Below are 24013 nucleotides of genomic sequence, written 5' to 3'. Positions count from 1 at the left end.
CATTTATTTAGGGGTGTCCATCACTATGTGTCACACTGTCGAGAGTGCCAGAGGAGAAAGGCAGTTCCTCAAATGCCATCTGGCTGACTCATACCAATTCCACCAGTCGAAACGCCTTTCCAGCATGTTGGGATTGACCTCCTTGGACGATTTCCAACGTCTGCTAGTGACAATAGATGGATTATTGTTTGCACTGATTATCTGACACGCTATGCCATTACAAAAGCCGTGAAAACAGCCAAAGCATCCGAGGAAGCCTTATTCACTGTGGAAGACATTGAATTAAAACACGGTGCCCCAAGGTTGTTAATTACGGATTGAGGGAAAGTTTTTCAACTGACTCTTGTGAAAGAGATAAACTGTTGGTGCAAGATTACTCATCACATGACACCTATCTGCCATCTGCAAACTAATGAGCTTACTGAATGCCTTAATAAGACCTTGGCTGACATGCTATCAATGTTCGTCAATGTTGAGCAGAACAACTGGGATGAGGTGCTACCTTTCGTGACTTTTGCCTACAACACCGCCAAACAAGACACCACAGGATTTATGGCATTTTTCCTGGTGGATGGGCATGAGGCGACTACAACCATGGACACTGTGTTTCCATTACATCCTGATGACGTGGACGATGGCTGCATCAGCCAGGTGTTAACCAGAGCTGAGGAAGTTTGGCAGTTGGCTCGACTCTGCACACTGCAGGCTCAAGAAAACGATCGCCGAAGGTATGACACGAGCCACCGCCCTGTTGTCTACCAGCCTGGTGACCCCACCTGGATCTTCACTCTTGTTTGGAAGGTTGATCTCTCTGAGAAACTCCTCAGGCGCTACTTTGGACCTTATAAGGTTGTAAGACAGTTGTCTGATGTTACTTATGAAGTTGAAGATTTCAACCCTTACACAAGACAATGAAAGATCAGAGATATGGTCCACATTCTTTGAATGAAGCTCTACAAGGCTCCTGCCACCCAGGGTAAATTCAAAGCTCCAGCGACAGGCAACAATCAGAAAAGTGACAAAGAATGTAGCGGCAAAAGAAGTTCTAAGAAGATCACCGCCAGGGCGAACATCAGTCATCGGGAGTTGGAGTATTCTGGACCGATGACTCATTTTCAGACTAGGAGAACGTAACATTGAGATGCTGTTCACATAAGGAGGGAGCAATGTCACAGAAGAAGCTGAGTAGCACCGTGGTGTAGTGGTTATGATACTAAATTGTTGCATGGAGGGTTGTGAGTTCAAAACTCACCTGGACTGTACAAATTTAATTTCTATATTTGGTTCGAGAACATTATATAAGAATCCACAAATGTCAAGAATTACTGTACTGGAATGTTCTGTAGCTGTATATATAATATATGCGTTCTGGCAGGAGGCAGTTCACTCCACGCTCTTGTATGTGCATGTGCTGAATAAAGTTTCGTTAAGTGAGGTGCTCGTTATTCATCTAATTACACCTTCTTTTACGTGACAATATTTTCTCCTTTAATCAATCAAATTCAGTCTCCTGTGTTATCCAAGGTGACTACAACCATGGACACTGTGTTTCCATGACATCCTGATGACATGGACGATGGCAGCATCAGCCAGGTGTTAACCAGAGCTGAGGAAGCTCGGCAGTTGCCTCGAGTCCGCACACTGCAGGCTCAGGAAAACGATCGCTGAAGGTGTGACACGAGCCACCGCCCTGTTGTCTACCAGCTTGGTAACCTTGTCTGTTCATCTATTTAATCCTCTGCTCCTTTCTGCCGTTATACTCAACCATTACATAGTGCTCCCTCTGAGAGTATCAAAACCTCTGGTTCTTTCACTTTATCCAGGTCTCATCTCCTTAATTTCATACCTTCTTTGCAATTTGTTTAGTTTTAATATACAGTCTATAGCCAGTAAATTGTGTTCAGAGTTCCTATCTGCTCTGTAAATATCTTACAATTTAAAATGTGATTCCAAAATCTCTGTGTAATCATTATACGTAGGTTGGAACTTAAATAGTGGCAACACTGCTGTGGAGACACTATGCAATGGAAGCTACTATTGTCGCTGATAGCACAAGGTGTTGACATACCTACCTTCCTTCCGAGCAAATGGACTCACCCGTCCCATATCACCAGCGTGCGCACAATCGAGGGAAAAACAGTCACTTGTGAGCGAGTTGTCTAATGTAGCGGTGTACGGCTGTGATGGTGTTATCCTAATGCATTACGTTCCTCCACAGCAGACCATCAATGCACAGTATTACTGTTTGTTTTTGGAGCATCACCTGCAACCAGCTTTCCTTAAAGAAGTGGTAACATTTTCTGTGCAACCCACCCATCATTTTGCACAACAATGCGTGGGCGCATACAGCTCAAGCTGTGGCTGCCCTGTTTGTATGATGGTACTGGGAAGTATTGTACCATCCAACATAATCCACAGACTTAAGTCCTTGTGACTTTGATTTGATTCCGAAGATGAAGGAACCACTTTGTGATATTCACTTCAGAACTGTTCCAGAGATTCGACAGGCAGTAGACCACTCCATTCGCACCATCAATAGAACAGGCTCTGCTGACGGTATACTACACCTTCCACATCACTGGCAATGGGTTCTACACAATACTGGTGACGACTTTGAAGGACAGTAGCAGGTGCAATCATGTAACTCTTTTGTATCAGCTGTGAATAAATAGTTGCCACTATTTAAGTTCCAACCCTCATGTAATCAGTCTGGAACCTTCTGTTGTCTCCAGGCCTCTTTCACATATCCAACCTCCTATCATGATTCTTAATCCAAATTTAGAAATTATTAAATTATGCTCTGTAAAATTCTAGCATGCGGGTTCGCCTTTCATTCCTGTCCCCCAGTACATATTCACCTACTATTTTTCCTGCTCCTCCTTTACCTACAATTGAATTCCAGTCCACCATAACAAATAAAATTTCATCTCCTTAACTATCTGTATAATTTCTTTTATTTTATCAGACTTTTCTTCAATCTCTTCATCTGTGGAGCTAGCTGGCACATAAACTGATATTACCATGATAGGTATAGGCTTAGCATCAATCTTGACTATGATAATGTGTTTGCTATGGTGTTCATAGTAGCATAACTGTATTCTTATTTTCTTATTCATTGTTAAACCTACTCTGGCATTCCCTTTATTTGAATTTGCATTTATAACCCTGTATTTACCTGGTTCCCACTACATCTAACTTCAACTTATCCATTTCCCTTTTTAAATTTTATAATCTACCTGTGCAATTAAGGGATTTAACATTCCACATTCTAATCCATAGAATGCCAGTTTTCTTTCTCCTGATGATGACATCCTCCTGAGTAGACCCTAGCTGAAGATCCAAAGGGGGCTATTTTACTCCAGAATATTTTACCAATTTGAGGACACCATCATCATTTAACCATACACTAGAGCTGCATGCCCTTAGGAAAAATTAAGGCTGTAGTTTCCGTTCTTTCAACTGCTCATAGTACCAGCATAGCAAGGCTGTTTTGATTGATGTTACAAGGCCAGATCAATAAATCATCCAGAATGTTACCCTAGAAACTACTGAGAAGGATGCTGTCCCTCTTCAGGAACCACACTGTTTGCCTGGCCTCCCAACAGATACCCCTTGGTTTTGGTTGCACCTGCAGTATGTATTTCGGTATCACTGAGGCATGCAAGCCACCCCACCAATGGCAAGGTAGATGACTTATGGAAGGGAGAGTGTCATATGGTGTGTGTGTGTGTGTGTGTGTGTGTGTGTGTGTGTGTGTGTGTGTGTGTGGGAGAGGGAGGGAGAGAGAGAGAGAGAGAGAGAGAGAGAGAGAGAGAGAGAGAGAGAGATATCTGTTTTTGATGAAGGTCTTGTTGGCCAAATTATATTGTGACGGTCTTTTTGTTGTGTCTATTTGTGACTTGGCATCTCTGCTACAGACTTTTTAATGTACACTACTGGCCATTAAAATTGCTACTCCAAGAAGAAATGCAGATGATAAACGGGTATTCATTGAACAAATATATTATACTAGAACTGACATGTGATTACATTTTCATGCAATTTAGGTGCATTGATCCTGAGAAATCAGTACCCAGAACAACCATCTCTGGCCGTAATAACGGCCTTGATATGCCTGGGCATTGAGTCAAACAGAGCTTGGATGGTGTGTACAGGTACAACTGCCCATGCAGCTTCAACATGATACCACAGTTCATCAATGGTAGTGACGCGTATTGTGACAAGCCAGTTGCTCGGCCACCATTGACCAGATGTTTTCAATTGGTGAGAGATCTGGAGAATGTGCTGACCAGGGCAGCAGTCGAACATTTTCTGTATCCAGAAAGGCCCGTACATGACCTGCAACATGCGGTTGGGCATTATCCTACTGAAATGTATGGTTTCGCAGGGATCTAATGAAGGGTAGAGCCACGGGTCGTAACACATCTGGAATGTAACATCCACTGTTCAAAGTGCCGTCAATGTGAACAAGAGGTGACCGAGACATGTAACCAATGGCACCCCATACCATCATGCCGGCTGATATGCCAGTATGGCAATGACGAATACACGCTTCCAATGTGCGTTCACCGCGATGTCGCCAAACACGGATGCGACCATCATGATGCTGTAAACAGAACCTGGATTCATCCAAAAAATGACATTTTGCCATTCGTGCACCCAGGTTCGTCGATGAGTACACCACTGCAAATGCTCCTGTCTGTCATGCAGCGTCAAGGGTAACTGCAGCCGTGGTCTCTGAGCTGATAATCCATGCTGCTGCAAACGTCGTCAAATGGCTCGTGCAGATGGTTGTTGTCTTGCAAACGTCCCCATCTGTTGACTCAGGGATGGAGACATGGCTGGACAATCCGTTACAGCTATGCAGATAAGATGCCTGTCACCTCGACTGCTAGTGATACGAGGCCATTGGGATCCAGCACGGCGTTCCGTATTACCCTCCTGAACCCACCGATTCCATATTCTGCTAACAGTCATTGGATCTCAACCAACGCGAGCAGCAATGTCGCGATACGATAAACCGCAATCACTATAGGCTACACTCCGACCTTTATCAAAGTCGGAAGCGTGATGGTACGCATTTTTCCTCCTTACACGAGGCATCACAACAACATTTCACAAGGCAACGCCGGTCAACTGCTGTTTGTGTATGAGAAATCTGCTGGAAACTTTCCTCACGTCAGCACGTTGTACGTGTCGCCACCGGTGCCAACCTTGTGTGAATTCTCTGAAAAGCTAATCATTTGCATATCACAGCATCTTCTTCCTGTCAGTTAAATTTCACATCTGTAGCATGTCATCTTCGTGGTGTAGCAATTTTAATGGCCAGTAGTGTATATGACACATAAATAAGTATGTAGTACACTAAGGGGAAACATTATTACCAATAATCTCGAGAAGTTCTTAACCTATTTACTTCAATTTTTACACAATACTCTAATTTATTTTGAGATGGGCACAGGCTATATATTTTAATATATAATTATATATATGTAATATATATAGGAGAAGTATTGTTACAAATATTCTGAAAAGTACTCAACCACATTACTTCAAATACACACATATATAATGCTGGGTGTGAGAGTCTTGCTCACACAATGGTAGTATCAATAGAGCACAAGGGGAAACATTCCATCGTTGTTAAGGCAATTTAAAAGAATCATCTTTCTTGTGCAATGATACATAGTACTTTCACATGTTGGACATCCTCCCCCTTCCCACTCCACTATGGATTGTTGCTCCCATTCTACGCATTCCAGTTTGCCTGGCCTGAGCAGTCAGAGAGAGCAGTTACATGTGTGTATTGTGTGTGCTTGTGTGAATTAGTGTGTGTTTCTCTTTTCTGATAAAGGCTTTTGCCAAAAGGTTCATGTGTAACAGTCTTTACATTGTGCCTGTCTGCAACTCAGTGTGTTATCTTTACAATGAGTAGCAATCTATCGTTTCCATAATTGTTGATTTTCCAACCTGGACTCTACATAATTTGTTATTTTTTGAAAAAAAAAGTTGGATGCTGCATAAATGAGATGTTTATTTGCAATTTTTTCCAATTCAGAAAAAGCGGGATAAAAGGAACCAAGAAAAGTTAATCTTTTTCAGCTAATTAGTAAATAAAATTGAGACTATTCATTATTGTTCATGTTAATTGAATTAGTTTCTTTTTTCCCTTTCAGACCTCATATTGATATTTTTGTCTTCATTATTTTAAAAATATTTAACTACTAATTTTTTAAAACAGATATCCAGTTTGAGGAAAATTGACTAAATCGCAGAGTTCAGAAAAAAATGGCACAAAAACTATCATCCTGAATTATTCAAATGCTGTAGTGGGTCATTATCTACATGAAGAAAATATATTTACATTTATTGGAAAATGAATGTTATAATCACCATAATAATGGCTCACACTGCTGTGTTTGAAAATGCTTTCACTATCTTTTTGACAATTTGGCTGTGCCATTATTTATGATTCTGTTGAACTTTTCTTTTCTTGCCTAAGCCTAATGAAATATTTATTGTGAGTTCAATATCCAGTTCATTACATTCATCAGCTGGACTGCATGAAGATATCAGTTGCTATTCTTGATGGGAATGTTATTGTTGGGACTAATCAAAAATAGATGTTTTGCTATATCTGATATAATATCAACATTAGAATTCCCATAACAATACCTTCTAATAATTTACCAAAAATTCTCTTAACTGCCTCATGAAATATAAAGAAAATTATTGTTGGTGACTTGTATATAATTGAAATCACCAAAGTGTCTGTTCCCAGTTGCTCTAATGAGCACAGCATCACCTGAATATTTCAACACAATATTCAAAAGCTATTTAACCTTGCCTTTTACTAGTTCTGCATGATATCACAAATTCTAAAATCTTGTTTCTGACAAACAGATACTACACATAACTTCTGAATACATTATCTGATGTTTCAGGTATAGATATTAGTAAAGCTGGATGGAGGAGATATTCTAGAAATTTAAAACTGCCATTCCAACATACACATTCAGGTTCTCCCAAATTTACTCCTCTTAAATACAGACAAGAAATATTAGTGCATTTTTTGATAGACTAGTATTTTCACAAATATGGAAATATAAAAACTAAAAAATAGGATATGGAAAAGGTTCAAACCTCCAGTATTGCATACTCTTGTGAATGGTGATCAGCTATGTGAATGAGCTCCCCACTTGTCTCTTTTGTTCTAAATCTCATTTGCACAAGAGTACTGAAGTGACTAGGTTCAAAAGAAAGTGCAAACTTGACATAGCTATGAGGCAGGAAGGTGAATGGATGGGTTGGCTTCACACATGTTATTCCACTCCATCCTGGTTGACACAAACAGATGGGCAGTGATCCAGTCAAATCAGCAACACAGGACCCTCTGTTTCCACAATCCAGATTTCTGCATATGTTCTCAATCTTGACACAACCTGCTCCTGTTCCTGATGACATCCTAGACCCTGATAGATCTAGAAGCTGCTGAAAAAAAACAAAGAATGCCACTAACTATTAACATTTTAGTTTATTTTAACACACAAAAGAAGGAAAACAATTTCAAGTCTTGAGAGAAATATAGAAACTCTTTGATTCACTCAAACATGGAAAGAAATTTAAAGTATGGACATCAGTTAATTCTGCCTGTGGCACTACTGCGTGAACTGAGTAGTATTGTTGGCTTTCCAACACATGGATAAAGTTAGAGGGCTGGCACTATGAAACTGTAAAATTCCAACTGCCAAAGGCAGGGTCCTCCAGGAACAACAATACAAGGTTATTGTGAATGACTGAAGTGTTTTCACAGATTTACTGTAGCTGCATTATTTAACACATTGTTACATGAAGTTCTTTTTTGAGATATTGTAAGTTCTGCATGTGTCCCTCCTACTGACTCTGCAGATATCAAGTTCTTTCTACGTTCAGTGCAGCATGTCTCTATAATCTGCTGCAAAGCACTGTTGATCTGAGCTCAGAGTTCTGGTATTTTTGTTGGCAGATGAGGTGTAAACACCTCAAAATCACACACAAAAATCACATGGAATTAGGTTAGGAGAGTGTGGAGGCCATAATATGAATTAATGATCATCAAACAACCTCAAGCAATCCATCAGTTTCTCAGTTTCCTGTTTAAGAATTCACAAGCATCATCATGGAAGTGGGGTGGGATGAGGCTGAGCACCACCATCTTTGGCCTTATCCGAGATGTGGAGGCAGCCTTGTCTGTGGCTATCGAGAGTGCAGGTTGCAGTTGTCTGCAAGTTATGGCTCATGTTGGCACTGATGATGCCTGTCCTATGGTTCAGTTCATATAGGCAGCTGACAAGAGTTGGTGAAGAATACAAGCAGAGTTTGCAATTTGCAGCATTTTTCCTGTAGTTGATCAGGATCCTTTGGTTTGGAGCCGAGTGGAGGAACTCAACCAAAGGTATTGTTCACTCTGTGACAGTCTTTACTTCAGGTTTCTAGACCTATATTATCAGGTGAGACACCCCCTGATAGGTCAGGGGTGCACTACACAATGGAAGCAGCTATTCTGGTAGCACAGTATTTGTGGAGGGCAAATGGCTTTTTTTTTTAGGCTAGACGGTAGTCTGGGGTACTACACTTGCCAGTCAATATGCAGAAAAGGAAATCAGACCATTTTCAGAATAAAGACAAATCGACTGTCAAAATTTTATCAGTTAATTGTTGAAGTAATTGTAACAATGTTTTGAATTTACTACCCTCCAGGAAAGTCCTCACACTCGAATTATTCTTGAGACTGAGAGCTGGCTGAAATTCATAGTAGAATATTATTAGTAAAATATTTAGTGAGTCATGGAATGTATACCGGAAGGTTGGATTAGACACTATAGGAGGGGGAGTGTTCACTGTGATTGACAAAAATATGGTCTCTAATGAAGTTGTAATTGAGTGTGACAGTGAGTTTATTTAGCCACATATATTGCTGAGGTACACTTTTGAACACCTTTTCTGAAAACAATCTTGAGCAGCTAACTTGGCAGCCCACACACAATGGAAATGTCTTAGACCTTGTAGCCACAAATGGGCTGGACTTTATTGATAACATCAGTGTAGACACAGAGATTACTGATTATGATGTCATTATAGCAACTATGATTAGAAAAGTTAATAAATCAGTCAAGAAGGCTAAGAAAGTGTTTCTGACAGAAAGAACAGATAAGCGGTTGTTGACATCTCACAGATAGTCAATTGACATCACTTAGTTCCATTAAGGTGGATGTGGAGGAACTATAAGTAAATTTTAAACAGAAGGTAAATGATAGTCCAATGACCTAACTGCATAGTAGGTGGATTAAAAGATCCATCATGATTTAACAACAAAATTGGGAAAATGCTGACGAAGCAAAGGCAGACACACTCTTTGTTCAAAAGAGAACACCAAATGATGACAGGCAAAGATTAGTAGAGATTAGTGCTTCTGTGAAAATATCTATGCACAAAGCACACATCTACCACCATCATACCTTAGCAAAAGATCTGGCTGAAAACCTGAGAAAATTCTGGTCCTAAGTAAAACTGTTAAGTGGATATAAGCCTTCCATCCAGTGACTCATTGATCAGTCTGATGTGACAGTTAAAGATAGCAAAATGAAAGCCAAAGTTTTAAATTTTACATTTAAGGAATTGTTCACACAGAATAATCATACATACTATTGTTTAACCATTAGACAGACCCCATATGGATGACGTAATAATAAGAATCCCTGGTGTAGAGAAACAACTGTAAGAGGCGAAAACAAGTAAGTCAACAGGTCCAGTTGGAATTCTGATTCAGTTTTACAAAGAGTACTCAACAGCAGTGACCCCTTACCTAGCTTGGGTTTACTGTGAATCTTGCAGCCAGTGCAACGTCCCAAGCGACTGGAATAATATGTAGATGACTCTTGCATATAAGAAAGGTAAAAGAACAGACTTATAAAATTACAGACCAATATCCCTGATATCAGTGTGCTGCAGAATCCTTGAACATTGTCAGTTTGAATATAATAAATTTTCTTGAGATCAAAAAGCTTATGTCCATGAATCAGCATGGTTTTAGGAAACATCGCTCATACGAAACTCAATTTGCCCTCTTCTAACATGATACACTGTGAACTATGGATGAGAGGCAACAGGCAGGTTCAATATCTCTAGATTTCTGGAAAGCATTTGACATGGTCCCCCACTGCAACAAAGATACAATCATATGGAATAGATTCCCAGATATTTGAGTGGCTTGAAGACTTCTAAAGCAAAAGAACACAGTGTGTTGTCCTCAATGGCGAGTGTTCATCAGAGACAAAAGTATCATCAGGAGTTCCCCTGGGAAGTGTGGTAGAACTGCTTTTACTTTCTATATATACAAATAATTTGGAAGACAGAGTGGGTAGCATTTTGCAGTTATTTGGTGACGATACTGTGTTGAACAGGAAGGTGTCAAAGTTGAGTGAGTGTAGCAGGATACAAGTTCATTTAGACAAAATTTCTAATTGGTGTGACGAATGGTGCTTCGCTCTAAATGTAGCATAATTTAAGTTACTGTGGATGAGCAGGAAAAACAAGTGTATAATGTTCAGATACAGCATTAGTGGTGTCTTGCTTGACACAGTCATGTTGTTTGAACATCTGGGTGTAATGTTGCAATGTTGCAAAGTGTTATGAAATGGAATGAGCATCTGAGGATTATGGTAGGGAAGGTGAACAGTCGACTTTGGTTTATTGGTAGAATTTTGGGAAAGTGTGGATCATCTATAAATGGGACTGCATATAGGACAATACTGCAACCTGTTCTTGAGTACTGCTTGAGTGTTTGGGATATGTACCAGGTTGAATTAATGGAAGACACTGTAACAATTAGAGGCAGACTGCTAAATATTTTTTGGAACTCAAAAGGGACTCCCTGAAGAGCAGGCGACATTTTTTTTCAAGGAATGCTCTTGATAAAGTTTAGAGAAATGGTATTTGAAGTGGACTACAGAACAATTCTACTGCTGAGAACATACATTTCGTATAAGGACCACAAAGATAAGATATGAGATGTTAGGGCTCATATGGAGGCATACAGGCATTCGTTTTTCCCTTACTCTATTTGTGAGTGGAACAGGAAAGAAAATGACTAGTATTGGTACCATACAGCGGCTTGTGAATTATGTACGTAGAGGTAGAGGTAAAGGTAGATGTCCACACTGTCGGAACATGTCAGTTTTCCAGATTCACATACCCTGTAATGGTCTTCTTTCAGAGGAAAAAGAGACTGTAAACTTTGAACCTTGATACTACACAGAACACATTAACTTTTGTTGAGTCTGTAATGTGCTATATTACAGCAACCTGTGCTACACAGATTTTTAGAAGTGTGGAGCTTACCTCTCCATTATGAAAAATGTTTCTTATACAGCCATCAAAACCTTCTGGATTCCCTCTGCCTTGCCATTTGTGATGGCTTGAATGAACTGAATGCTTATAAATACCACCAATCTGCAGAGGGGTATTTAAATTGAGATGCTCACTGAATGGCGGTAATTTTGCTTCTGTCTGGCAAGCTGTCCCATTGAAGAATGTTGTTCCATCTTCTGCTTCAGCCACTACAGCAGACTGACAGTAGTCTACTACAAGACGAGCATTCTATTTGAAAAATGAAAAAAAGATGCATATATAAATTGAAAGTAAAGCTGTAAAGCCATAGTTAATAATGAGGCAAATAAACTACCAATTTACCTTAGTATTCCAGAAGAGATCAATATGATGCCACTGGCCATCAGTCACATTATTAGTCATTCTTAGCCTCAATTCTACTGCCCCAGAACCAAGATCCAAAGTAAACTGAGGTTGCCCATTTATTACTTCTAATAAAATGTAATCTGAGAGAAAATATAAAAATACATTACATCGTATATATAACCTGCATTACTTATCATTTACCAGTTAACTCACTGCTAATTTAGCTTACTAGTATTTACAAATAACGCACATAACAATGAATATTCATGTATACTGGTGTGGAAAACTTAAGGGCAAAGTAACTTTTTCATGATGTGTCACTACCAAGTGACATACAGTAACTCAAAGAAATGTATATAGAAAGAACCACTACAATATAGTACAGAAGGTAACTGAAAGAAATATGCAATGAGCCAAATAGAAATGATGGATGTACCCTCATGTGATGAAAAGTGGGAACACGAAATGCACCCAGGACTTTGTCGAACCAGCCAGCAATTGTCAACTGCACTGGTGGAGAATTGAACACCATGCCACAAGAACTCCATTCCAACTTTGTGGCCAGCATAGGAACACAACACAGAGCATGTACTGCCATCTGTTATAATCACACACCCTATTAGAGTCGTGTTCTGCATTTTTTAATGTCCATGGGACCATTATGTGTGGTGACTCCAGTTCAGGTATTGTCTTTTAATAAAAGTGGCATTTCTGTTCATTCCACAGCATACTTCTTTGTAACCTTCTGGACTATACTGTAGCAGTTCTTTTTATGTATGTTCTAAGTTTCATCAAGCTATGTTACTTAGCAGTGGTACGTAGTGAGAAAGATACTTTCCTGCTGTAAGTTTTGTGCTCCAGCATATTTTTATGTATGGTTTGATCACGAGAGATACTGTTGTATTTTTCTCTTTGTGATTGAGATAATGTTGTGAATGGCAATAGTGTATGATAGTAACTAACAGTTTCATAATCTATATTATGAGTTATATTATTATCATATTAATTCTACATATACTTAAGAGAGTAAAATATGCTATATACCTGATGCAAATATGTCGTTTGGCTGTGGTACTGACAATGGACCATTATAGAGAATTATGCCACTTCTTTTCCTTGTTATGAATTCTACACTAAGATGATTTTCACTGCAAGACTGCAATGGTGGAAACCATGCCCAACCATGACCATTAAAATCTAAAGTTGTTTGTTGACATCTGGGTCCATCAAAACCAGATGGACATAGGCAGCTATTTAAGAGAGATTCAAATTGAATTGTCAGAGATTACTCTTTCACATCATGTTGAACACAAGTAGTAAAACCGCCATAATCACAATGATGATTAAAATACAGGTAACACATCTACCAGAAAAATAAACAGTATTATGAAAAGGATAGTTACTACTCACCAAATAGTGGAGATGCCGAGTCTGCTGAGTCACAGATAGGCACAACGAAAGGACTGTCAAAAAGTGAGCTCTCAGCCCACAAGGCATTCATCAGAAATAGACAAAACACACACACACACACTTATGCAAACGCAACTCATACATATGTGACTACAGTCCCTGGCTGCTGACATCGACTGCGAGCAGCAGCACATGATGGAATAAGGAACCAGGTGGTGGTGGTAAGGGGGAGGCTGGGGTGTGGAGGCAGAACAATAGCAGGGTAGGGGTGTGGGACAGTAAAGGGGCGCTTGTGGGAGCATACAGGGACAAGGTGGAGAGAGGGTAGGGCAGCTATGTGTAATTAGGAGGTTAGATGGTGTGCTCGGGGTGGGGAGCAGAGAGGGGGGGGGGGGGGGAGAAAAGGAAAGAAGTAAAAATATTGTGTGTGTGTTTGTGGAACAGTGGAACAGAGGCTTGTGTAGTGCTGGAATGGGAACAGGGAAGGGGCTAGGTGGGTAAGGAAAATGATTAACGAAGGTTGAGGCCAGGAGGGTTATGGTACCATTGGATATATTACAGGGAGCATTGCCACCTGCACAGTACAGAAAAGCTGGTGTTGGTGGGAGAGATCCAGATGGAACAGACTGTAAAGGAGTCATTGAAATGAAGCTCATGTTGGGCAGCGTGCTCCACAATGGGTGGTCCAGTTGTTTCTTGGCCACAGTTAATCGGTGGCCTTTCAAGACCTGTCCCATATATCCTCCCACCATTACCTACTTCAGTCAAGTCACAAGCGTCACCTATCCCATCAGAGGCAGGGCTACCTGTGAAACCAGTCACATGGTCTACAAGCTAAGCTGCAACCACTGTGCTGCATTCTATATGGGCATGACAACCAACAAGCTGTCTGTCCACATAAATGGCCACTAACAAACTGTGGCCAAGAAACAGCTAGACCACTCTGTGGCTGAGCACACTGCCCAACATGACCTTCATTTCAATGACTGCTTCACAGCCTGTACTATCTGGATCCTTCCGATCAACACCACTTTTTCTGAATTGCGCAGGTGGGAACTCTTCCTGCAATATATCCTATGTTTCCGTAACCCTCCTGGCCTCAGCTCTCGTTAATCATTTTCCTTACCCATCTAGCCCATTCTCTGTTTCCATTCCAGCACAACACAGTCCTCTAGTCCATCAACGCACCCACAGTATGTTTACTTCTCTCCTTTTCTGCTCCCCCCCCCCCCCCTCCACCCCACCCCACCGCACCCTCTGTCTAAACTCCCAACTGCACCTAGTTGCCCTACCCTCTCTCCACCTTGTTCCCGTATGCTTCCACAAGCAGCACTTTACTGTCCCCCACCCCATACCCTGCTATTCCTCCCTTCCATGCCCCAGCCTCCTCCTTACTCCCACCACCTGGCTGGTTCTTCCATCTAGTGCTGCTGCTCACAGTTTGACCTCCGCAGCCAGAGACTGTGGTCACATGCTTGTGAGTTACTTTTGAGTGTTCTAAGGGGTCAGCAGCCTCTTATGTATTGAGAACAATATACCTTTGCCTCATGCAGGTCGCAGTAGGTACTATCGATAGTCGAGCACCCGATGTGCCAGAGTACTGAGTGTTGAGACTCTGAGCAAATAAGTTGTTGGCTGCTAAGTGAGCAGGGCAGATTTCGGCAGGACTGCCAACTGCACTTACAATTGTTAAACGTCTGTGTGTATCACCCAATGCCGTTGGCATGATCTCCAGCAAATACTTAGATGGCTTAATTGAGTGATTTGTTGATGTGATTAAGTGTTCATTTGTGCACCGTGATTACACAACAATGACACCTGGCACCTATGATTTGGATTGCAGTGAGGATTGTGCATTCAGTGCTACATGAAGAATATTGGCGTGTGATGACAGTAATAGGTGACCTGTGATGAATTAACCATTATCACTTTGACAGATGAAGGGAGTAGCTGCCTCATTCATGCTGTTTAGACAAAAGATAAAGAACATTAACAACAAGTATGTACTGATTATTGCTACCTGACATCCTAATCAGCTTTGTTGGATTTGATATGAAACAACTGTCATGCAAATATTAACCGATCAGCCTTTAACAGTTGCACATGGTCAAACTATTCTAAACTGTTAGGCTATGATCCACTAGTCAATAATTATGGATTTAATAATGGAGTGTTTCAGTGTGTGTGTGTGTGTGTGTGTGTGTGTGTGTGTGTGTGTGTGTTTCCCATGAATGCCTTGTTGTCTGAGAGCTCACTTTCTGACAGTCTTTTTGTTGTGCCTATGCATGACTCAGCATCTCTACTATATGGTGAGTAGTAACTATCATTTTCATAATATTGATATATTCCATCCTAGATTTTCCACTGTTAGAAAAGTAAACAGGATGTTTAAAGACTGCAGATCATGGATTCTTTCATCTATGAAGAGAAAGGGAAAAGAAGCAAGAGCAAGACTTAACTGTGAGGTAGATCGTACCTGATAATGTTGTATTAGCTGACTCAGAAAGTTTATCTGTATACAAACTGACTTTATTTAGCAGGGGGTGTATGTAGTTGAGCTCCTGCAATAAATGATCATTCAGAGATCAAACAACTTTTTGCAAGATGTCCCACATCTTAGTTTTCAACAAAAAAAGAGATACTTGTTTTTCTACATCCATGTGACAGCCTCCTTTTTCCCCAATCTCAGACTTTCTTATTTCTGCCATTTGAATGTGAGTTGTCATCTGTATGTTCTCTCCTTCCTTCACATTTAATTACCTATTATCCTTTTACCTCTCTGTCTCTCTTATAGTTAGCAGTTTCTAATTTTTTCTTTTTTTTCCGTTTCACTACCTGTATTTGTTCTTTTCTTGCCTACTTCTGCACTTATGTCTAAACATTTATAATTTCAGTTCACCTCTGTCACATCCTTTGCCACTTAAACTTCCCAAATAGTCAAATTTTATGTCTTGATGCCGCTTTTTCCCTACCCTACTATGTCTCCATCGACCAGAACTATTTTAAAATGTATGGGAAAAGTTACTTTTCACTCTTGCTAAATAAAGGGAACCAAAATTCATACCCTAATCAATATTTCTGTTAATGTCTATCTTCAAATATGCTTTTGTCTACTAAGTTGGCTCTTTCTGGGGTTACTTCATTCTACTTTCATATTGGATGGTATCATTGTTTTTACATTAGGGTATTTGTGTATCATGTGTTACACCTTCAGGCATGAGAAGAGGCAAACAATCACTAAATAGAAGAAACACTGACTAGAACTTAAGTACATAAGGTGCAAAAGCAAACACTATAGGTTGGCTTTCAAATTAGGGATGAGTTTTCATCACAGGTGGATAAAAGGGGGTAGGGGCATATGGGTGATAAGAAAGGGAGTTTCAGGAGACTAGTATAAAATGTGTAGCAGAGAGATTTTCACCAGATGCTTATGGAGAAGCATCCAAATCTGGTTTGTACACACAGAGAAGGAGGAGGGCTTTAGATGAGAGAAGAAGGAAGGAATATTAGGGTTTAACATCCACCAACATCGAGGTCATTAGAGACGGAGCCAAAGCTCAGAATGTTTCAATGATGCAGAAGGAAAATGACAATGTTCTTCCAAATGAATCACTCTGGCATTGACTGCAGCAATTTAGGGAAATCAAGGAAAACATAAATCTGAATGGCCAGATGTGGTGTGAACTGTCATTCTCCAGAATGCAAGTCCAGTGTGCTAACCACTGTGTTACCTTGCACAATAGGAGAGCAGGGTGAAGAGTGACTGTTAAGGGGACAGTTCAGTGTGTGGGAGGACAGTTAGATGTATATATAATTTAATAAATACAACTTAAGTGAGGAGCAGAGTGAAGTATGAAGTTGTAATGTGTGATGGAGAGGGAGAGGTGGAGATGGACTGGAGGTAGGAACATGGGCAGCAAGGGGCAAGGAAGCAAGAATATGTGGAAGGCAGGGTTCAGTGGACATTGAGGACAGTAGCATAGAAGTCCAGAAGGATGTACACCTGACAGAGTTCCCACTTACCCAATTCAGAACAGCTGGTTCTGGGTGGGAGCAAGGAAACACACATTTCTGGATGTGAAGCAGCAATTTAAATACACCAAATAGTTCTGAGAAGTGTGTTAATGCAATGAATGATCAATAAGGGCCTTAGTTATAGTTTTATGGTGGCTATTTATATGAGCGTACAGCTGGTTAGTAGTCATACACAGATAGGATACATGCAGAGCATTGGTTGTAGTGAAAGTGATAGCTGCTTGCACAGAGGATCTGCCTTTAATGCGATAGGATATCTGTGAGAAGACTGTAACATGAAGTGTTGCATGAGCATTTAGGATGTGTCCTACCCTTGACTCTTTCACATGGATTCTATACTTGAACCTTCTACACGGTTACAACCAGTTCCTCATGGGGGTTATGAGCAGGTGAGACATGAGGATGGAAACAATATTTTGTATGTATGTTTTGTGAGTAGTTTAATGCCACTTTTATTGAAGATGTATTCTTGCACTATTACAGAAGACAGAAAATGTGGAGCTCCTGCACAGCTGAATAGAAAACAACATGGAGAAATGCTCCATGCAATAGGAGAAGGAATTGCAGCATGTGTCTTATTTTTCTTCTCTCTCTCTCTCTCTCTCTCTCTCTCTCTCTCTCTCTCTGTGTGTGTGTGTGTGTGTGTGTGTGTGTGTGTGTGTGTGTGTGTGTGTGTGTGTGTGTGCGTGCACTGTAAACTACTTGTCCACTGCCACTGAGCAGTTACACCCTACTTCCTACATTGCCAACACAAATGGATGGTTTGTAATATGGGCAGTCTGTTTTAATTTTGTGAGTGAGTGTTAACTCCACATCACTTGCATCCAGAAATAATCAGGCTCATGTTTTCATAACAACATTGTGAGATTTGACCTAATTATGTGTGAGGAAAGGTGAAAAGGGACAAGAATAATTGATAATACACTATTACTACAAGGGGCCATCTAAAAATAATGGTGGTGAATGTTTTTGTAAGACAATATGCAGATTATAAATGAAGGTATTGCTGACTGATGAAGATGCTCAAGCCCTTTAAGATCACATTAAACTGTCATGATAGGTAAAGTAACTATGAGAATGGAAACTTTTGTACAATATGAATAATGGAAGGAGTAAAGGTAAACAACCCACCACATAGTTAGGCATAAAGCAGTAAATGGGCACTCAAACAAGATTGCAAACATTGCAAAACTTTTGAAGGCTGTTGTTCTTCAGAGGTGATTAATATAAAATACCTATTCACACGAACATACACCTGCATGGTTGCTTGTGTTGGTCAACATCATTGTACTGGCACTGCAGCTCAATTGGGGTGAGAGGTTATTTCATGTGGAGAGTGCAAAGAGAGAGGAGCATGGAAGGATGAGGAAGGATTGAAGGAGAGGGTAGTATACAGTTGGAAGGGAGGGGCAGCAAGTGCACAGGACAGGAATGTGGCAACAGTGAACTCACTCTGGGGAATGCTATATAATGATGAGGAGCAGTCAGCTGGGATGATGAGATAGAGCTGAAGTAGTGGGAGAGGAGTGTGTTAGGGGAGAAGGGGGGAAGAGGGGACTGAAGTTAAATGGGCGGAGATGAGTGTGCGGTAGGAGCTAACAGAGATTAAGACCAGGAGGATTGTGCGATCTACAGGTATCTTATAGGGATTAAGGACAATTCCCCTCTATATGTAATTAAGAGAAGTTGATGTTGGAAGGGGAGGGAGAAATTACACAGAACAGGTTATGAAGCAGCTGGAGCAAGCTCACCAATGACATATTCTACCACTGTATACTTATTACCTTTCCCTTCTCAATACTATAGTCTTGAGCTGTTTCAGACAATGACATTGATAATAGAGAGACAATAAAGGTAGCAGAGAGGGGGAAGGATGGTTTGAGGGAAGGTTGGCTGATGGCTATAAGGGAAAGGTAATAAGTACACAGAGGCAGAATATGGCATTGGTGAGCTTGCTGGAGAGACTACTCTATGATGAATCCAAGATGTGATGAATTATGTTGCAGCCACCGAGGCAGGTTGGGGCAAACTATCAAATCATTCTACTGGGCAGGGGAAATGAAATTACTGTTTACTGATGCTACATTGTGCTGTCTAGGTTTAGTTTGCAGTTCAATGAAAAAACTGTTTGAAAGTTGCAAGCACAAGCAATACTAACAATACCTCTCACCAGTAAGGCACATCTGCCAAAACCATCACTGTTTTCTATGCAAAGACACAACATTTGAGTCATCCCTCCATGTTGCTACTGAGTTCACTGGTGTGAAGTATACCTAATAAATTTCTGGTGTATACTAAACACTTTGAGTACTATAAATTCTTCAATAAATGCTCTTATCACTTCTTCAATACAAAAACACTAATACTAGTACAATCAAAGAATGGAAAATCCAGGGATGGAATAACAACAATATGAAATAAGACAGATCGCTGCTCTCCACACACAGGAGGCACTGAGTGGCAGAAAGGCACATTTAAAAGTGCCTCTTCTATGTGATGACTAGCACTATCTACTTTCTTATTGTTGTAATTATTAGCGCAAAAGCTTTTCAAGTGAATTGATGATTTGGTGATTTTTATTTTATGGGTGTTAGGTAGTTATCCAAGGCACATTTCTTTGCCTTATGTTCCATCTTCCCATGCTGGAGACATAATTAGTGCCTATATATCAGAAAGTAGTCACAATCTCGATTAAGCTCAGCAAGCCAAACTTTTTATACACATCTACAAATGGTTGATTCTTGACATCAGACCACTTCCTAGGATAACAGAATTACTCTGACACGTGTTACAGAGCTTGTAGTGGGGAACAGTTGCCACTCCTTGTTTTATTTAGCACTAAGACCCACATCTTGTCTAATTTCAATCTTTCTTACTTTTTGTTGAAGTTGTTCTTTGTGCTTTTGAATTTCTATGGCCTCTCTATAATCCTATCACAATAATGGTTAGATACTGATAAAACCACAGAATCAGAGAAATGAATTTGATGGTTTCCTGTTCCCAGTGCATGATCTGCCACTGCTAATTTATCATGTTGCCCAGACAAAAATTGCTTGTTTGAGATTGTAACAGCTTTCTGAGTTGTTATAGCTTCTGATGATGTCTCCAGCATTGGAAGACAAAATGTTAGGTCTTGAACCACAGCACAATACCCATAAAATAAAAATCACCAAAAATGCAAATGCTGCCTGTGAAAGCCTGCACTTTACATTTAAACATTGTGCTACATCTTTTTAAACTGCTTTGACCTTCGTCATTTACTAATTCAGTATAATCTCAGTTATATGTTACAGATTATGTATTCCGTTAATAAAAAGGTGGGCTTGAATGAAGAAGCTACCTTATTCCATTACCCTTCTGCAAACAGTGACCACCATTGTAGCAATAATCCTTATAACATCTGACTGGATTCTGCATTCTGTGCTTCTGTGTCTTGCACGTACATTCAGCTTTCATGGTAACTGAAACACTGACAAAAGATGTCATGTTTGCATCCACTAAAAGAGAGTGCTTTCCTATCTCCATTGCACTAGAGCATGGACCTTGACAGACTGATTTCTCCTGAAGACAGTCATCAATTCCAACCATTATGATGTTGATGTCAACTTCCTTTGATACCTGACAATGAAATAATATAATGACAAACTTTAACAGTTAATAAAGAAAAAATTTAGATTAGTGGTTATCAAAGACAAGTAATCAAATCTGTAAATACATATGTAGCTAGAAAATTGAAAGAACAGTAGCATGCCATAATTAATTAATTTAATCTTGTGTTGCAAATTGTTCACTGGAGTAAACAGCTGTTAATGCTGCTTCTTTGGTTTTTAATCAGTCCTGAAGCTGCAAATGCACACAGTCCTCAATTGTTTACTGGAGTGGACAGCTGTTAATGCTGCTTCTTTGGCTTTTTAATCGATCCTGAGGCTGCAAATGCGAACAGTCCACTCCAGTGGGTACTCCCTACTCCTGCTGTGCCCTGTGTGCATTTGCAGCCTCAGGACTGATTAAAAACGCCAAAGAAGCTGCCCACTGCAGTGGAAAACTGCACCACAAAGTAAAAAGAAATGTCTACTTCTTAGTTGTTGCTTCTGTTAAATTTCTATTTTTCCCTTCATGCATGTGAGTATAATGAGAGGATAAACACCTTTAAGAAATCCTACAGTGACACAAAGGTACAAAATGATGTTGACAGATATTAGTATCCATAAAACAGGAAAAAATTTAATCAGGGAAAAATAAGAGCTATTACTGAGTTAGTGGTTCATGGTGTGGGTTCCTGTAGTCATGTCCTAGTTCATGAACCACGGGCAACATATTAGTGGCCAAGTAAGTGGTCCCGACAGTCGGGATACCAGTTACTTTGGAATAATGCTGGGCATCTCGGACATATTCTGAGTCGTGGTCACCTTTGTGCTCACACGGCAAAGACTACCAAATCCACCGGTTAGTCCCTCAGCCATTAGGGGTAAAACCCAATGGGACTCGGGGCAAGTAAGGCTAGCAGCCTGCTTCCCTGGTACTTTAAATATGATGCTGGCAACAATCAGAGCAAAATGCCTCGGACCTTTGGAGGTGACGGAGTCCCACCTCTAACTGACAAACCAGGGACTCCTAAGATACGACTTGGCAAACAAATGGTAATGAGACGGGGAGCTATTAATATCAATGGGGGCTACTCTGGGAAGAAGGTAGAGCTGGCAGAGGCTGCAAGTAAGATGGGGCTGGACGTTTTAGCTGTTAGTGACATTCGGGTAAGGGGTGAGAAAGAAGAGGAAGTGGGAGAATACAAGGTCTACCTGTCAGGAGTCAAAGCAGGAATAGCACAATGGGGTGTAGGGCTTTACATCAGGAAAGAAATGGAACCCAGCGTAGTTGCAATAAGGTATGTAAATGAACAACTGATTTGGATAGATTTGACAGTGTCTAGCAAGAAAATTAGGATTGTGTCAGTATATTCGCATTGTGAAGGGACAGATCAAGATAAGATGGATAGTTTTTATGAGGCACTCAGTGATGTAGTTGTTAGAGTAAAGGACAAGGACAGTGTTCTGCTCATGGGTGATCTTAACGCCAGGATTGGAAATCGAACAGAAGGGTATGAAAAGGTTATGGGTAAATTTGGAGAGGATATGGAGGCCAACAGGAACTGGAAACAACTCTTGGATTTCTGTGCCAGTATGGGCTTGGTAATCACAAACTCCTTTTTTAAACATAAGAACATTCACCGGTATACTTGGGAAGGCAGGGGAACCAGATCTGTCATTGACTATATAATAACAGATCAGGAATTCAGGAAGGCTGTGAGGGACACACGTGTATTCAGGAGATTCTTTGATGACACTGATTATTATTTAATCTGCAGTGAAATTGGGATTGTGAGGCTGAAAGTGCAGGACGTCAGGTCCATATGTAGGAGGATAAGAGTGGAGAAACTTCAGGATGAGGAAATCAGGCACAAGTACATAACAGCGATCTCAGAAAGGTACCAGTTAGTTGAATGTAGTCAATTACAGTCATTGGAAAAGGAATGGACAAGGTGCAGGGACGCAGTACTAGAAGTGGCTAAAGAATGTCTTGGAACAGTAGTGTGTAAAAGTAGGATGAAGCAAACAGCTAGTTGGAATGACACAGTCAAGGCAGCCTGTAAAAGGAAAAAGAAGGCGTATCAAAAATGGCTACATACTAGAACTCAGGTAGACAGAGAAAGCTATGTTGAAGAAAGAAACAAAGCCAAACAGATAATTGCAGCATCCAAGAAGAAATCTTGGGAAGACTTTGGAAACAGGTTGGAGACTATGGGTCAAGCTGCTGGAAAACCATTCTGGTGCGTAATTAGCAGTCTTCGAAAGGGAGGTAAGAAGGAAATGACAAGTATTTTGGACAGGTCAGGAAAACTGCTGGTGAATCCTGTGGATGCCTTGGGCAGATGGAGGGAATATTTTGAAGAGTTGATCAATGTAGGTGAAAATACGATCAGTAATGTTTCAGATTTTGAGGTATAGGAATGATGATGGAAATAGGATGACATTTGAGGAAGTGGAGAAAATGGTCAATAGATTGCAGTGCAATAAAGCAGCTGGGGTGGATGAAATTAAGTTGGAACTCATAAAATACAGTGGAATGTCAGGTCTTAAATGGCTACACAGGATAATTGAATTGGCCTGGGAGTCGGGACAGGTTCCATCAGACTGGACAAAAGCAGTAATCACACCAATCTTTAAACATGGAAACAGAAAAGATTGTAACAACTACAGAGGTATCTCTTTAATCAGCGGTGTGGGTAAAATCTTCTCAGGGATTGTTGAAAGGAAAGTGCAAGTATTAGTTGAGGACCAATTGGATGAAAATCAGTGTGGGTTTAGGCCTCTTAGAGGTTGTCAGGACCAGATCCTTAGCTTACGGCAAATAATGGAGAAGTGTTATGAGTGGAACAGGGAATTGTATCTATGCTTTATAGATCTAGAAAAGGCATATGACCGGGTTCCTAGGAGGAAGTTATTGTCTGTTCTACGAGATTATGGAATAGGAGGAAAAACTTTTGCAAGCAATTGAAGGTCTTTACATGGATAGCCAGGCAGCAGTTAGAGTTGACGGTAAATTGAGTTCATGGTTCGGAGTAGTTTCAGGGGTAAGACAAGGCTGCAACCTGTCTCCACTGTTGTTCATATTATTTATGGATCATATGTTGAAAACAAAATAAGCAGTCTTGCATATGCGGATGACTTAGTTGTGATGGCAGATTCGATTGAAAGTTTGCAAAGTAATATTTCAGAGCTAGATCAGAAATGTAAGGACTATGGTATGAAGATTAGCATCTATAAAACGAAAGTAA

The 24013-nt window shown here is 40.4% G+C and overlaps 1 protein-coding gene across 1 annotated transcript in view; it reads right to left on the bottom strand.

Annotated features, from left to right (window-relative positions):
* Nucleotides 1–11802, bottom strand: part of LOC126195651 (putative neural-cadherin 2) — a 44581-nt gene extending 32779 nt beyond the window's left edge. Inside the window, exons 1-3 of the mRNA XM_049934276.1 lie at nt 11731–11802; nt 11380–11637; nt 7144–7491 (exon numbers count right to left, since the gene is read on the bottom strand). Coding sequence (XP_049790233.1) covers nt 7144–7491; nt 11380–11637; nt 11731–11790 — 666 coding nt within the window. The 5' untranslated portion in view covers nt 11791–11802. The remainder of the gene's footprint in view (nt 1–7143; nt 7492–11379; nt 11638–11730) is intronic.
* Nucleotides 11803–24013: the final 12211 nt, after the last annotated feature.

This window comes from Schistocerca nitens, chromosome 7 (assembly GCF_023898315.1).
Source record: "Schistocerca nitens isolate TAMUIC-IGC-003100 chromosome 7, iqSchNite1.1, whole genome shotgun sequence".
Classification (NCBI taxonomy): Eukaryota; Metazoa; Arthropoda; class Insecta; order Orthoptera; family Acrididae; genus Schistocerca; species Schistocerca nitens.
Note: the sequence above shows the minus strand (reverse complement) of the source record. Positions and strands in the feature narration are given on the sequence as shown.